The following is a 14,620-nucleotide window of genomic DNA, read 5'->3' as shown; positions in this document are numbered from 1 at the left end:
GAAAAACTGTTGCCCAGATGAAAAATATTAATATTTCTCAGTACATTTATGACAAAAAAAGAGATAAACATACTTTTTCAAGTGAGCAGCTAAATTGTAAGTGCAAAGCATAAATGTGTGCCATGGCATTCAAATCAACTCTAAAATATATAAATTAAAATGCTTTTACGGTAAATAGCCATTTTTCTAGATTAAATAAACAGTTTTTTTTATGCAGAACAATATTTTGAAAGATGACTTGAAATTAAGTACTATCGAGTGATAGTGGTTTATTTAAAATCAATTGTTAAACTACCTTGTGTATTAATAGAACAACATAAATTCTATCATTTCAGGTCGATGAGGGTCTATTTCCTCCTTAATAGCCTTGCTCTGTCTGTCAGTCTCGCTTGCTCGTTTTCGAAAGCCAAAAACCTCCCAGACAGCTGACTTTGTTTGTTTGGACGGGGGGGAAAGTTCGATTGGTTTGCCTTCTTGACCCACACTTTAGCTCGAAAGACTGCTTGCATCCTACCTCGAACTATATTCAATATAACACTCTGTGAAACGTGCATCACAGTAGCAGATGGCTAAGGCAGCCAAAGAGTCTGAGTCACAGAACATAAACCAGGCAGTAAAAGTGAGAACATGATTGGTTAAGTCAGCGAAAGAGTATGAGTCACATCGAGAAAATACCCCCCGCTGCAGGCTTCAATTGCCTCGTGTGAAACAATTGTTTAGCAACACCCCTACAAAAAAATGTTGCGTCTGGGGGACGTACGTTGATTTGAAATTATGGGTTTCTACGGCAAAACTCATGCGTCAGGGACACATGGATGCAGGCAAACGAGCACTGCATAGGGATAAAAAACTTTGCCGTTATGTATTAGGGCAGGGACTAGCAACTTCAATGGGGCTCACATAGTAACATGCACTTCCTAACCAGATGTTTGACAACAATACATTTTAAAATATGGACAAGATTAGAGGTACGATGAATAATCGATTAATCAACAACTTAATTGATGCCTATATTATTAACTATATTTTTGATCATGCATTACATTGTTTATTGAGCAAATTAACCATAGTGCGCAGAATTTCAGCTCCCGGACACAAAATATTGTCATAATTCAGGACTCTCAGGCTGCAGGCTTGAGCTGTATGCAGCTGTACGTGTGGGGGAGGAGGTGGGGTGTGGGAAGATTGAACAGAGTGACAACCCAGAGTGAGGCTGGCTCTTTAAGAGCAGCTGAAATGCGATGTAGGAATGGCCGGGAGGGAGGGTGAGGGATAGCGGGAGTGCTCCGTGCTGCAGCGTGCGGGAGTTGAGTGTTAGGGAGGAGAGCTCATTACTCATTGAACCATTCTACGATTTCTGTGCGTACAAGACACCCCCCCCCCCCATGGTCCTGGGAGCACCCTTGCTGTCTTTGTGACCTCCAACAAAGCCATATTTTTTCCTATTCACAAGGGCTAGCATTTACAGAGGCTGAGGAATCAGCAGGGAAAAAGTAAAACAAATGAACCCACAGGGGTTCCTATAAGTTATTCCAATAGGTGTAAAGCAAAGTACGGCATAATCGATTGGGGAAAACTGCCACTGACGGCTGATCCTCTACCCTCCATCCTTGCTCTGCCCCTGGGGGAGGAAATCCTTAACCCTTCCCTCTAGTGCCCATCCTCGCAGTGCCCCCACCTACCAACATCCCTGGGGATGCAGGGAGGTAGTGGGATGCGGGAGAGGTGGTGGGTGGAGGGCTGTGGGTCAATGGGCTAAAAGCAGGAATTCATAAAGGAAGAAAAAAATACAAGGAAAAACCCAATCTCCCTGTCTCTCTGGCGCTCTCTCAACATGTACAATTTCCATTCGCTTGCATTTTGTATTGAAAGCCAATAGCGTTGTTCTGCGCCTGAGATGGATGACTGCACTCGAGCTAAGGTTTAATCAATAGGTCTTTTTAATTTGCCATCGATCCACGTTAAAAGCTACTGTTGCTGAACGTGTGTTTGTGTTCATGCGTGCATCCACTGTTTCACCGTGTGTTGTGTGTGTGTTTATGCACAAAAATATGTGATGCCAGATCAGAGCCACAACTAGGTGATGGGCTGTCCGTTTGGCTTTATAGAGAGGAGCCTGTTATTTTATCATTTAATTTCCTAGACAGATACTAATGGAGCTGGATAATACATTGTGGTTACATGCACCTTCCTTTCAAGCCCTGTATACATTGTACGTATGTGTGTGTCATCATCATAATCATCATCCATTTTCAATCCACTTCACTGAAGGATGTAGGACTCTTCATCAGGACGCTTTACGGTTCTTTGCATTTTGTTGTCAGTGAATTCTTGCGTGCTTTACAATTTCATCCACCCATCTAGCATTAGGTGTTTGCCTCGGGCGTTTCTTGTTTAGCGAAATCCAATTAAGAACTTAGCTAGGACATCTCTACAAGCAATGTGACCTGACCATTTCCATTTCAAACTTTTTGTTTTTTCAGTTATAACAATGATGGGTGAACATTCCCTCAAAATAATATACAGATACAACACAAAACAAATATGGGAAAAAAACATTAGGAGGCTTTTATTCTTTAATGCTTGCAAAAGGGATTTATTTGATTGCAAAGTAATGGGAGTAATGCATTAAAAAAGTAATGTAAACACTGTAATGCATTACTTTTTGCTGTGACACGGTAGTGTAATATATTTCACACAAAAAACAGTAATTTACTCGTTACAAATGAGAGTAACGCAATGCCTGGAAGTAGTGTTTTTTTTTTTTTTTTTTTCCCCAAAAACACCGCAAGAGCGGAGGAGAAAAGCCCGTACACAAGATGGGACATACGCCCATTACTTTCAGTTTGTTGGAGATAAACACAAGAAGAATATATGTTAAGAAGTTTCTGATTATACTTAACGATTTTGTGTTTGAATTGTTCTGTTATTACTATTTACGTCTGGACATGTTTCTCCTGTGGTCATGTGATCTTCCTAGCAACCGCCTAGCAACCAATCACAAGTTGTGTTTCATTCCTCCACTACCAATCAGGACTCTGTTTACACTATCATAGGTTGTTTTGCTCTTTCACCGGTCAGTCGGCAGGTATCGTTGTAACGGACAGTCATTTTTTCTGCTTTCAATCATTCTGTGGATTACCTCATTCCTTTCATTATTATTCGTGCGTCCATGAGAATGTAAGTACAGTTTGAATATGTTGTCTGTTCGTGGTTTTGGATACATGTTTACGTTTGCACTGCTTCACTTTGTCCATTAATGTCTAAGTTGTTATTGCATCTAAGTTTGGTATAATTGCTAAAGGCAAATATACCGTAATTTTCATACTTCACTTTTAGTATTCACGTTAAAGTTTCATCCACAAAATGTGCGTATTTGTCGCCTGTTTGCCGTGTGTGCCGATGTGATTCTTACTCCGTAAGGGAGTGACGTCACCGCCCACTCAAATCTATTCGGCTCCATTAACCCTTTTTCTACCTAACGCACATTTTGGAACGATTGGGTTGAATTCATTCTTCCTATCATTGTACGGTATGTTTGCCTGTGTTGTTTATGTTATTCTAAGCTAATATAGAGTAATGTGAGCATATGATGTAAGATATTGTACAATGTCAAAGTTCAAAGTTCAAAGTTCAAAGTTTGCTTTATTGTCAATTCTACCACATGTGCAAGGACAGGCAGATAATTGAAATTTTGTGACTCTCTAACCTTAGTGGCAAGTAAAAATGAGCTAAAGAAAAGTAAATATATATAAAAATAGACAACTGTAGAATCTGACAATATCTATGAACAAAACACAAAATAAAAGCAGGTGTGCATGGTTGTGCAAAAAGGGATGGTTATATAAAATGACTAGATGACTATTTATAAATGACTGTTATAAGTGACTATAAAGTACCTGTTATAAAGTGCCTATTGTAAAGTGACTGAGTAAAGTGACTGTTGCTTATGTTAGTTATCAATGTTTAGTGAATGTTCTCTGCTCTCCTTTGCAGAGACCACATAAAACACAATCAAACCCACACACATAGAACACACACACAGAACCACACACACACATCAACCCAGATAAATAAATAGAACATTATATACAAATAAAGAGTGGCATGAGAGTGTGCATCGTCTTTATGTTCTGGCCGGACAACCTGATAAGATTGAGGATCCTCTGAATCAGTCAAGTACAGTCCTTTCAAGGAGGTCACAAGTTTGGGCGCTATTCCGACACCTCCATTACAGTTACCATTATGAGCACTTTGTGCGCGACACTTAAGGAGCCGTCTACTTCGCCAAATAGGACCAGTAATTTAACGAACCATTTAGTGACATAGTAACATAAAGTTAGCAAAAAGAAAACACAGAGGATAGCACTCTTTCGCTCAGGGGATTACCAGTTTCACCTCAAAATGTTAGGCGGACTATGTTGTACGTAGAAGATATGCTGCGGCTTCCCACAGTGGATTCACCAGCATTTCGAAACCTTGTCAGCAAGATCCCTGTCGCAGCTAGTATAAATGACAAGATAAGCTAACACAAATTTTCACTGTACAACCCCTACTAATAATACTCTATAAATAGTTCTGGTCAATATGTATCAAGATGAAGCATACAAATCTCATGTTAATAACAATGCAACGCAATGCAATAACAGTTATGTTGGCTAGCTGCGTTAGCCCCAACGAAACCATCTGTTTTTTTCCGGAACCTAGCTGACCTAACTGGAATTTGAACATGAACATTGAAATTGTGCAATGTACTAACTGTTTTTGCCTATAGCATAAAAAAATGCATCACCATGCTGAGAAGCTAAGTAATAAAGGGATTTAATTAAAAAAAATATATATATATATATATATATATATATATATATATATATATATATATATATATAAAGCTAGCTCTTGGGACATGGAATGTCACCTCTCTGGCGGGAGAAGGAGCCTGAAATGGTGTGCGAGCCCGAGAAGTTCCGACTAGATATAGTCGGACTCGCCTCCACACACAGCTTGTGCTCTGGTACCAGTCCTCTCGGGAGGGGTTGGACTTTCTTCCACTCTGGAGTTGCCAGCGGTGAGAGGTGCAGAGCTGGTGTGGGCATTCTTGTTGCCCCCCAACTCAGCACCTGTACATTGGGGTTTATCCCAGTGGACGAAAGGGTAGCCTCCCTCCGCCTTCGGGTGGGGGGGACAGGTCCTGACTGTTTATTGTGCCTATGCACCAAACAGCAGTTCAGAGTACCCACCCTTTTTGAAGTCCTTGGAGGGTGTGCTGGAGAGTTCTCCCTCTGGGGACTCCCTCATTCTGCTGGGGGATTTCAATGCTCACGTGGGCAATGACAGTGAGACCTGGAGGGGCGAGATTGGGAGGAACAGCACTCCCGATTTGAACCTGAGTGGTGCTTTTTTATTGGACTTCTGTGTTCGTCACGGATTGTCCATAACGAACACTATGTTCAAACATAGGGGTGTCCATATGTGCACTTGGCACCAGGACACGCTAGGCCGCAGTTCGATGATCGACTTTGTGGTTGTATCATCGGATTTGCGGCTGCGTGTTTTGGACACTCGGGTGAAGAGAGGGGCGGAGCTGTCAACTGATCACCACCTGGTGGTGTGTTGGCTCCAATGGTGGGGGAGGATGCCGGCCAGACCTGGCAGACCCAAACGTATCATGAGGGTCTGCTGGGAACGTCTGGCAGGGTCGCCTGTCAGAAGGAGTTTTCACTCCCACCTCCGGCAGAATTTCTCCCACGTCCCGGGGGAGGTGGGGGATGTTGAGTCCGAGTGGACCATGTTTTGCGCCTCCATTGTCGAGTTGGCTGATTGGAGTTGTGGCCGTAAGGTGGTCGGTGCCTGTCGTGGCGGCAATCCCGGAACCCGCTGGTAGACACCAGTGGTAAGGGATGCTGTCAAGCTGAAGGAGTCCTATCGGGCCTTTTTGGCCTGTGGAACTCTTGAGGCAGCAGACAGGTAGCAGAGTTCGGGCACCGAGGTGCGCTCTCCCATCTCTGGGGCTGGAGTCACTGAGGTGGCCAAAAAACTCCTTGGTCCACCGGGGATGAGATCCGCCCAGAGTTCCTGAAGGCTCTGGATGCTGTAAGGCTGTCTTGGCTGACACGCTTCTGCAACATAGCGTGGACATCGGGGACAGTGCTCCTGGATTGGCAGACTGGGGTTGTGGTCCCCCTTTATAAGAAGGGGGACCGGAGGGTGTGTTTGAACTATAGAGGAATCACATTCCTCAGCCTCCCCGGTAAGGTCTATTCAGGGGTACTGGAGAGGAGGGTCCGTCACGAAGTCGAGTCTCAGATTCAGGAGGAGCAGTGTGGTTTTCGTCCTGGCCGTGGAACAGTGGACCAGCTCTACACCCTCGGCAAGGTCCTCGAGGGTTCATGGGAGTTCGCCCAACCAGTCTACATGTGCTTTGTGAATTTGGAGAAGGCGTTTGACTGTGTCCCTCAAGGATCTCTGTGGGGGGTGCTTCGGGTCTCCGCCAAGGCTGCCCTTGTCACCGATTCTGTTCATTACCTTTATGGACAGAATATCTAGGCGCGGCCGAAGCATTGAGAGTGTCCGGTTTGGGATCCTCAGCATTGCATCTTTGCTTTTTGCGGATGATGTGGTGCTGTTGGCTTCTTCAGGCTGTGACCTCCAACTCTCACTGGAGCAGTTCGCAGCCGAGTGTGAAGCGGCTGGGATGAAGATCAGCACCTCCGAATCTGAGACCATGGTCCTCAGTCGGAAAAAGGGTGGAATGCACTCTCCGGGTCGGGGATGAGGTCCTGCCCCAAGTGGAGGAGTTCAAGTATCTTGATTTCTTGTTCACGAGTGAGGGTAGGATGGAGCATGAGATCGACAGACGGATCGGCGTAGCGGCTGCTGTCATGCGAGCTCTGCACCGGTCTGTCGTGGTGAAGAAAGAGCTGAGCTGAAAGGCGAAGCTTTCTGGTTACCACTCGATCTACGTACCTGCCCTCACCTATGGCCACGAGCTGTGAGTCGTGACCGAAAGAACAAGATCCCGGATACAAGCGGCCGAAATGAGTTTCCTCCGCAGGGTGTCCGGGCTCTCCTTTAGAGATAGGGTGAGAAGCTCGGTTATCCGGGAGGGGCTCACCGTCGAGCCGCTGCTCCTCCGCGTTGAGAGGAGCCATCTGAGATGGTTCGGGCATCTGATTAGGATGCCCCCCGGACGCCTCCCCGGTGACTAAGTGGCCGGGGAGAGGGAAGTCTGGGCTTCCTTGCTCAAGCTTCTGCCCCTGCGATGCGACCCCAGAAGACAGCGGTAGAAGATGGATAGATAGATGGATGGATATATATATATATATATATATATATATATATATACAGTGGGCCCCCGTGTTACGAACTTAATCCCTTCAGCGGCTACGCTCATAACTCGAACTGCTCGTATGACGGGCAATCCAAACCTATGTTAATTCGTGAATGCGTGCAACGCGTGCAAAAACCTTAGGTAAAAACAACACGACTTTATACACATATTAAAAATGAGTAACATAACCTACTGTACAGTTAAATTAAATAACATAAATATACAAAGGAAAAATGACATTTACCTTTGGGGCGACGTGACTTGAGCTGGGTGGAGCCGGAGGGGAGCAGAGACCAACCCGCAGAATTTATTGATTTATTTTCTTAAATGGGAACTTTTCTCAAAACTAGAACATATCACCTGCGATTTCCTTCTCTTTAATCCATAATAAAAGAAGCCTCTCAATTTTGTTGTCGATCGAGGTCCGTCCCCCGGCAAGGAAAGTCTTGCCCTTAGAAGATTGCCGAGCGGTTACGGCCATACTCATGAGCCATGCGTGCGCCTCCTTCGTATTTTTTTTTTTTAATTATCTCCTGCTTGGTTTCTATTGTCATCATCCTCTTACTTCTTCCTTTAACGCCACTAGCAATTTTAGAAGCCGTGTCTAACAGATAAAGTTTGCAAAGTCTTAACAACATTCCTTCCTTCCGCTTTTGACTAATTTTCTCTCCTTCCTTCCGTCCCGACCAGCTGTGCCATCAAGCTAGATAAAGGCGTTCGGCCAATAGCATATCGGCATTTCTGTGATTGACGTGACGCCGGCCAATAGCATCTCCGTGAGTGAGACCGTGACTGACACCGTGACTGAAATAGTGACTGTGACATTGTAAGAGCAATAGCATATCAGCGTTACCGTGTCATGCATGAGCAGATGCTTTCGTAAATGAAGCAAAGTGAGGTCAATTGTACGTCCACATTGACTGGCAACGCTTGGCGAAATCATAGTTAAAACCATAACGAATCTACACACATATTTAAAATTAGTACCATAACCTACTGTGTAGTTAATTTAATTAACATGGATAAACAAAGGATAAATGACATTTTCCTCTGGGGCGACGTGACTTGAGCTGAGTGGAGACGTGAGCAGAGACCAACCCGCAGAATTTATTTATTTATTTTCTTAAACAAGAACTTTACTCAAACTAAAACATATCACCGGCGATTTCCTTCTCTTTAATCCATAATAGAAGAAGCCTCTCAATTTTGGTGTCGAGCGAGATCCGTCCCCCGGCAAGGAAAGTCTTGCCCTTAGAAGATTGCCGAGCGGTTCCGTCCATACTCACGAGCAAGGTTAACTATGCACGCGCCTCCTTTGTATTTTTTTATTATCTCCTGCTTGGTTTCTATTGTCATCATCCTCTTACTTCTTCCTTTACCGCCACTTACAATTTTAGAAGCCATGTCTAACAGATAAAGTTTGCAAAGTCTTCACAACATTCCTTCCTTCCATTTTTGACTCATTTTCTCTCCTTCCTTCCATCCCGACCAGCTGTGCCATCAAGCTAGATAAAGGCGTTCGGCCAATAGCATATCGGCATTTCTGTGATTGACGTGACGCCGGCCAATAGCATCTCCGTGAGTGAGACCGTGACTGACACCGTGACTGAGACAGTGACTGTGACATTGTAAGAGCAACATCGTTCCACATTGCCGTGACAAACTTTGACTACTGATTTTGATGACGTGGCAAAGCGAAAATATATGAACAAGTTCAATAGCCAGCATGTCAGATTGCTCGTAAGGCGAATGGTCTGTGCGTAAGTGGGGGACAAAAAATTCCGCGGACCACGCTCGTAAGTCGAAATGTTCGTAAAAGAGGGTGTTCGTAAACCAGGGGCCGACTGTATATATATATATATATATATATATATATATATATACATACATACATACATACATACATACATATATATATATATATATATATAGATACATCTTGTGTTTATCTATATATATAAACATATGTGTGTATATGTATATATATATATATATATATATATATATATATATATACACATACATGTATACATACATACATATATATATACATACACATATATATATATATATATATATATATATATATATATATATATATATATATATATATATATATATATTTATTGTCTTTAAAGCAGGCGTGACAAAACCCAGTCCTCGAGGGCCGCCTATCTGGCATGGTTTGGCGGTTTCTGCCCTCCTAACATACCTGATTCAAATGATCAGCTCATCAGCAAGCTCAGCGGAAGCCTGACAACAAACCTGATCATTTGAATCAGCTGCATTGGATGACGGAAACATAAAAAACATGTAGAATAGGTGGCCTCGAGGACCGGGTTTGGACATGCCTGCTTTAAAGGTTTACAATACAATACAGATTAAATGATTCCTACAGTTTTTAGGTTTAAGCCAACCTCTCACTGGATGTGTAATGAGCGTAATGAGATACATTTAGGTTGGCATATCCACATTTCCAGTTGAGGTGAAAGTAATACAAAAGTAATACAATAGTAATGCAAAAGTAGTTTAATGCACTACATTTCATACTGTAAAAAAAACATTAAAAATTTTGTAATGTAACTAATTATTTTGAAATGACAGTGATAAGTAACAAATAATGCATTACAGTTTTGAAGTAACTTGTCCAACACTGGAAAGTATACACGAGGGACCCTAATGACCATCAACACTGAGGGGCTAATAGGTCAATGGTATTGCTTTGCTCTTGAAGGCAACAAGTTACAATACTTTTGTAATGTAAGTATGTGCTGTGCAATCCTTGTACGGAATGATCAAGTCTTATTCTTTCTCAAGACACACGAGAAACATAAACCTAAATCCTCTCTTAAGCATTGTACATAGTGGTTATTTAACCCATACAGCGTGAGATTTCCAAGCTCACTCAGTCTTCTCCTCTCCCAAACTAGGCGACAGAGTCCGGCAGACAGAGAACCGCGCCACCCGCTGCAAGGTGGAGCGCCTACAGCTGCTGATGCAGCAAAAGTGCCTGCGCCGGAAAGCCCGGCGGGACCAACGTGGGCCGTACCACTGGCTGCCCAACCGCAAGGCAGGCCGCAGCAACAGCAACAGCAGCATGTCCAGCGAGGGTTCCCTTGACCTGGACTTTGACGACTCAGTGTGGAAGCCTGACGTCAAGGCCGACCTGAAATCAGAGTTCGTCATGGCCTGAGAGGAACAAAATACTGGCAGGTTTGGAATTGATAAGAAAGCCCACTGCTTCCAGACAACATTTAAAACAACACAGACTTTGTCTGAGGTTTAAATTTGGACTCTTCTCATACACTTTCATGATGAAATAGATGCTGAAACTTTGAATATGAGCATAGCAAAATTTCACGAGTGGTGGTGGTATTTTTGGACATTTTTGTGTGTGTGAGGCTCGGCGCACTCTGGACAGTAACTTGAGAACTCCAAGTGGACTTCCCTACAGGGCACAAGCACCAGAGGCCTCAGTGTTCTCTCCCATAACCCCCAAACTGCAGGAATTTTGCAATGGGCATTCTTTATTGATATTCAAACTCACTCAAGTAGTCCACGCCAGACCTGAAACAGGTTGGTTCAATGTCTTGTTTTGTCATTTGTTTGTTTTTGTTTTTTAAACATACTATTTTATAACTCAGAAAATAAGATGTAGCATTGTTCACAACATATTCAGGTTTTCATAGAACAGTTCAAAACATTGATATGCACAAAATCTTTTCTAACTCGTGTGCAGAAATAAAATGGAAGTGTTGATATTAACCTCAGTGATCGAGTGGTAACAGGATGATGGGCAATTTGAAATCTTCACAAAAGTAATTTATGACTCTTCATAATAGGAAAAACAATTGATTTATTCATTCTATTCATAGCTTGCTGTTTTCCAAAGCAGCAACCCCTTATGTGGTTCAAATTTGAAAGTGAATATTGAAGATTTGAAATGGGTTAGGGTTAGGGTTAGGGTTAATTTGAACTCTTCTCCCAAATTTGAACTAATTACTTATTTGGCAAAACTTGAGGAAAGGTGTGATCGCTGTGTTCCCTAGGGCCTCCATTGGGACATCCATGGCATACCACATTGTTGCTGCTACGCTCTTAAAAACTAAAATAAAACTAAAACAAGAAATGTTGGGATGAGGGTTTATTTTATTTATTTTTTTTGCATGGGGATGAAATGGAAAAAGAAGAGCAGAGGTGAAGGTTCACATGCATGAAATTATGAAAAAAAGAAAAAATTAGAACAGCGCTGCGTTTGAAATTTTGGAATTCTTACTTGTGTATGTCCAGGAGAAATGGTAAACAAGCAGAAGACATCATATGATAGCATGTACATCCAACCAGAACATATTAAGTCAAGTGCCCCCCCACCTCACACACTCACACACACAAACCATTCCTGTCATGTGCCAATGAAGCGAGAGCCAAGCATGCCCCGCTACACCCCCACCTAAAATGTCTGACCCCCAGTTTCACGCCATGGGATGGAGGATCACATATGGACACACTCAAGGATCCAGCTGAACTTTTTCACAGAATTTTGTCTGATCTATCGAGCGAGCTCCCATCCATTATTGCACTCCCGAGAGATTGCATGGAGAGATTACCATCTTGGGGGGTGAATCTCATCCTTTTAGTTAAGTGGCCTTACCTTTCACTAAGAAATTGGAGACAATGGGACAGGAATGTTTGTTCTTTTTTTATATCGGTCATCAAGGCACCACTCCCATAACTCCCTTTGCACTACCTGTAAGAAGCCGCATTTGCCCACATTCTTTCTGTGTTGCTCTTTCGTTTTAAAAGCTATGATGAGTCAAATCCAGCAATTAGGACCTGTGTTGCCCTTTTTACGCTGTTTATAAAAAACAGACTTAATCCCAATTCATTATAAAAGGCACGGACACAGAATAGGAGGACAAAGCCCACTTCAAATGTTTCCACCAAGGAAGGAGTGTATGCTTGTGAAATTGTTTTGCCACTGTCTTTCCGTGTCCCATTGGTGTAGAAAGGTTATTGACAAGGAATGAAGGAACAAAGTCAGACCTGGTGATTTTCAATCTTTGGATGTAGTATGAGATCAGTGCCGTTTTACAAGATTATGTAAAAATAGACATTGTTAAGCCTCCTGCTGCATATTGCTTTTGTGTATAACATTGCCAACATGAATTGTTGTAGGCAAAATCAATTTGGCATTTCAGTTTTCCAATGTAGTACCTGTGTGTACTGGCCAATTTGGCATTCCAGTTTCTAAGGGTGGTATTTGTGTGTAATAGCCTAATTTTCCACCTTCTTGTGTCACTTTCTTTGCATAAATGTAACTGAAATACAATGGGGGACCACGAGGATTGCATTTTTCCTCCTTCTACAAGTATTTGTCTGTAAAAGTCAGCAGTTCCCCCCAATTCTGTCTTTACAGCACCAACACTGAATGGAGCGACAAAAGTGGATTTGATAATTGTACACTCTGGGAGGTATTATCTCCCTGGAAAATGCAGCTTTGTTTGTTTGTTTTGTTTTGTTAGTGTAGCTTTCTCTTCCTGGTCACTGTTAAAAGTCACACACATGGAATTGCCTCGACAATTTTCTCCCTAATGTTATCGGTAGGCTGTAGCCATTTTCTCATTTTGTATAAATGCCGTAATTGTATTCTGTATAAAATGCACCAAAATGGAATAGGTTCACTTTTGAATACGCTGCCTTTTTGAAGGTATTACCTCCCTGTAAAGAGAACATCTTTTGCCCTTCCTATTTTTGTGTCGTCGTGGAATTGGGGAGCAAAATTAACTATCACTGTTCCGCTTATGGAGGGAATATCAAAGTGTCACTGTGCCTGTGTAGCCCATATATACTACATGTAAAAACCTGCATTATTTTCTGCATTTCCTGACTCCTGAAGGTAGTACCAGATCAGTGTGTGAAGTGATTTCCTAATAATGTTACAGGGGTCACACTCTCCTGGTCTGTCCTGCCTTTGTGAGCTCTGCGTAAAAGGCAATTGCAGATAAGTACCGGGTCATTTTGCAGGATCTGTGTGGAAGAGGCTGAAGTCTCCCGAGGACATGAGGCATGTGTAGTTTTTGTGTTTTCTAGCTGGTGGAGTCTAATGTGTCAAGGCTTCTGTGCCTTAAAATGTTGCGCTTGCAGTGTTGATGACAAGGTTTTTTTTTGTTTTGTTTTTTTTTGGTCATCTCAACCTCACATCCCTGAAAAAGAAGAGGCTAAATTTGAACTGTTCACATGAGTAACTTGGCAAAAAAGAGCCAGAAAGGTCCACAGGACCACATGCACTTCCTTTTTCCTTGGACCCAACATTACCAAAAGGACAGTTTATCCCCCCCTTGTTTTCCTGTCAAATTCCTATTTATTTTCCTTTTTTATATGTATGATCTGTACTCTGTGTGCCTCATTTCTGTGTGAAATTTAAAAAGATGACAAAAGATGATAGAGCGTTACAGTGATACAAAAAATATACATCAATGAAATTCCTGTTCACAACAACTTCAGTTGCCTGTTCTGACTTGTAGCTAACTATTAAAATTGAACCAGACTAAAGAAAACAATTTACAATATCCTAGCTCTAGACCAGTGTAGCACATGTGTGACTGTATTAATTTATGAAACCAAAATGGTAACTGTGAATTACACATTTCTTTTTTTGCATTTTTTAAGTGGGAGGAAAACAAAGCAGCAGCTCTTGCTTGTCTTTTTTTTTGGAGGGGGGGAGGTGTTATATTAGAAACAAACCATGTTTCTAAAAATAGATAAATAAATATATATGAATATATTTTTTTTCTTAAGCAATACATTTCAGTGTGACTTGTGATAGAACTTTTTTTTAGGTAATAAATAAAAAAGTCAAAATGAGAATACAACCTTGACTCCACGGGTGATCATTACTGCATTCAATAACTGAGTGAAAACTCTTTATTTGGTAGACTATTTCATGGGACAATCTATTAGGTTAACTAGGTTTGCTTGTGTAAAATGTTTCTCATAAAACCATATTGCAACAACTATGAATCATGACACTGAATAGGATGAATAAAGCTTCTAATCCATTGTTGTCATGCAGCTTGGCTTTACGTATATGCTGCTCTGTTGGCGTTTGAATTAACTGTAAGAAAAAAAATAATTGCATTAAATGCCACCATTTGCAGTACTCATTTTACCTCTGGAAACTGTTGGGTCCCCAGGACTCAATACTAAAAAGCTGTGGATACCAACAGAAATGTTTCGAGTCCAAAAAACTGTGCAATAAAAATCCAAATACGACGACTTCACCTTAAGACC

The 14,620-nt window shown here is 42.0% G+C and overlaps 1 protein-coding gene across 2 annotated transcripts in view; it reads left to right on the top strand.

The window, feature by feature from the left end:
- Nucleotides 1-14,202, top strand: part of midn (midnolin) — a 43,273-nt gene extending 29,071 nt beyond the window's left edge. For both annotated transcript variants that reach the window (XM_088425424.1, XM_088425423.1), the window contains exon 8: nt 10,261-14,202. In XM_088425424.1, coding sequence (XP_088281550.1) covers nt 10,261-10,523 — 263 coding nt within the window. In that variant the 3' untranslated portion in view covers nt 10,524-14,202. The remainder of the gene's footprint in view (nt 1-10,260) is intronic.
- Nucleotides 14,203-14,620: the final 418 nt, after the last annotated feature.

This window comes from Hippichthys cyanospilos, chromosome 10 (genome assembly GCF_059441005.1).
Source record: "Hippichthys cyanospilos isolate Australia breed blue-spotted pipefish chromosome 10, RoL_Hcya_1.0, whole genome shotgun sequence".
NCBI classification, from domain to species: Eukaryota; Metazoa; Chordata; class Actinopteri; order Syngnathiformes; family Syngnathidae; genus Hippichthys; species Hippichthys cyanospilos.
This window is presented reverse-complemented; position numbering and strand designations above follow the sequence as displayed.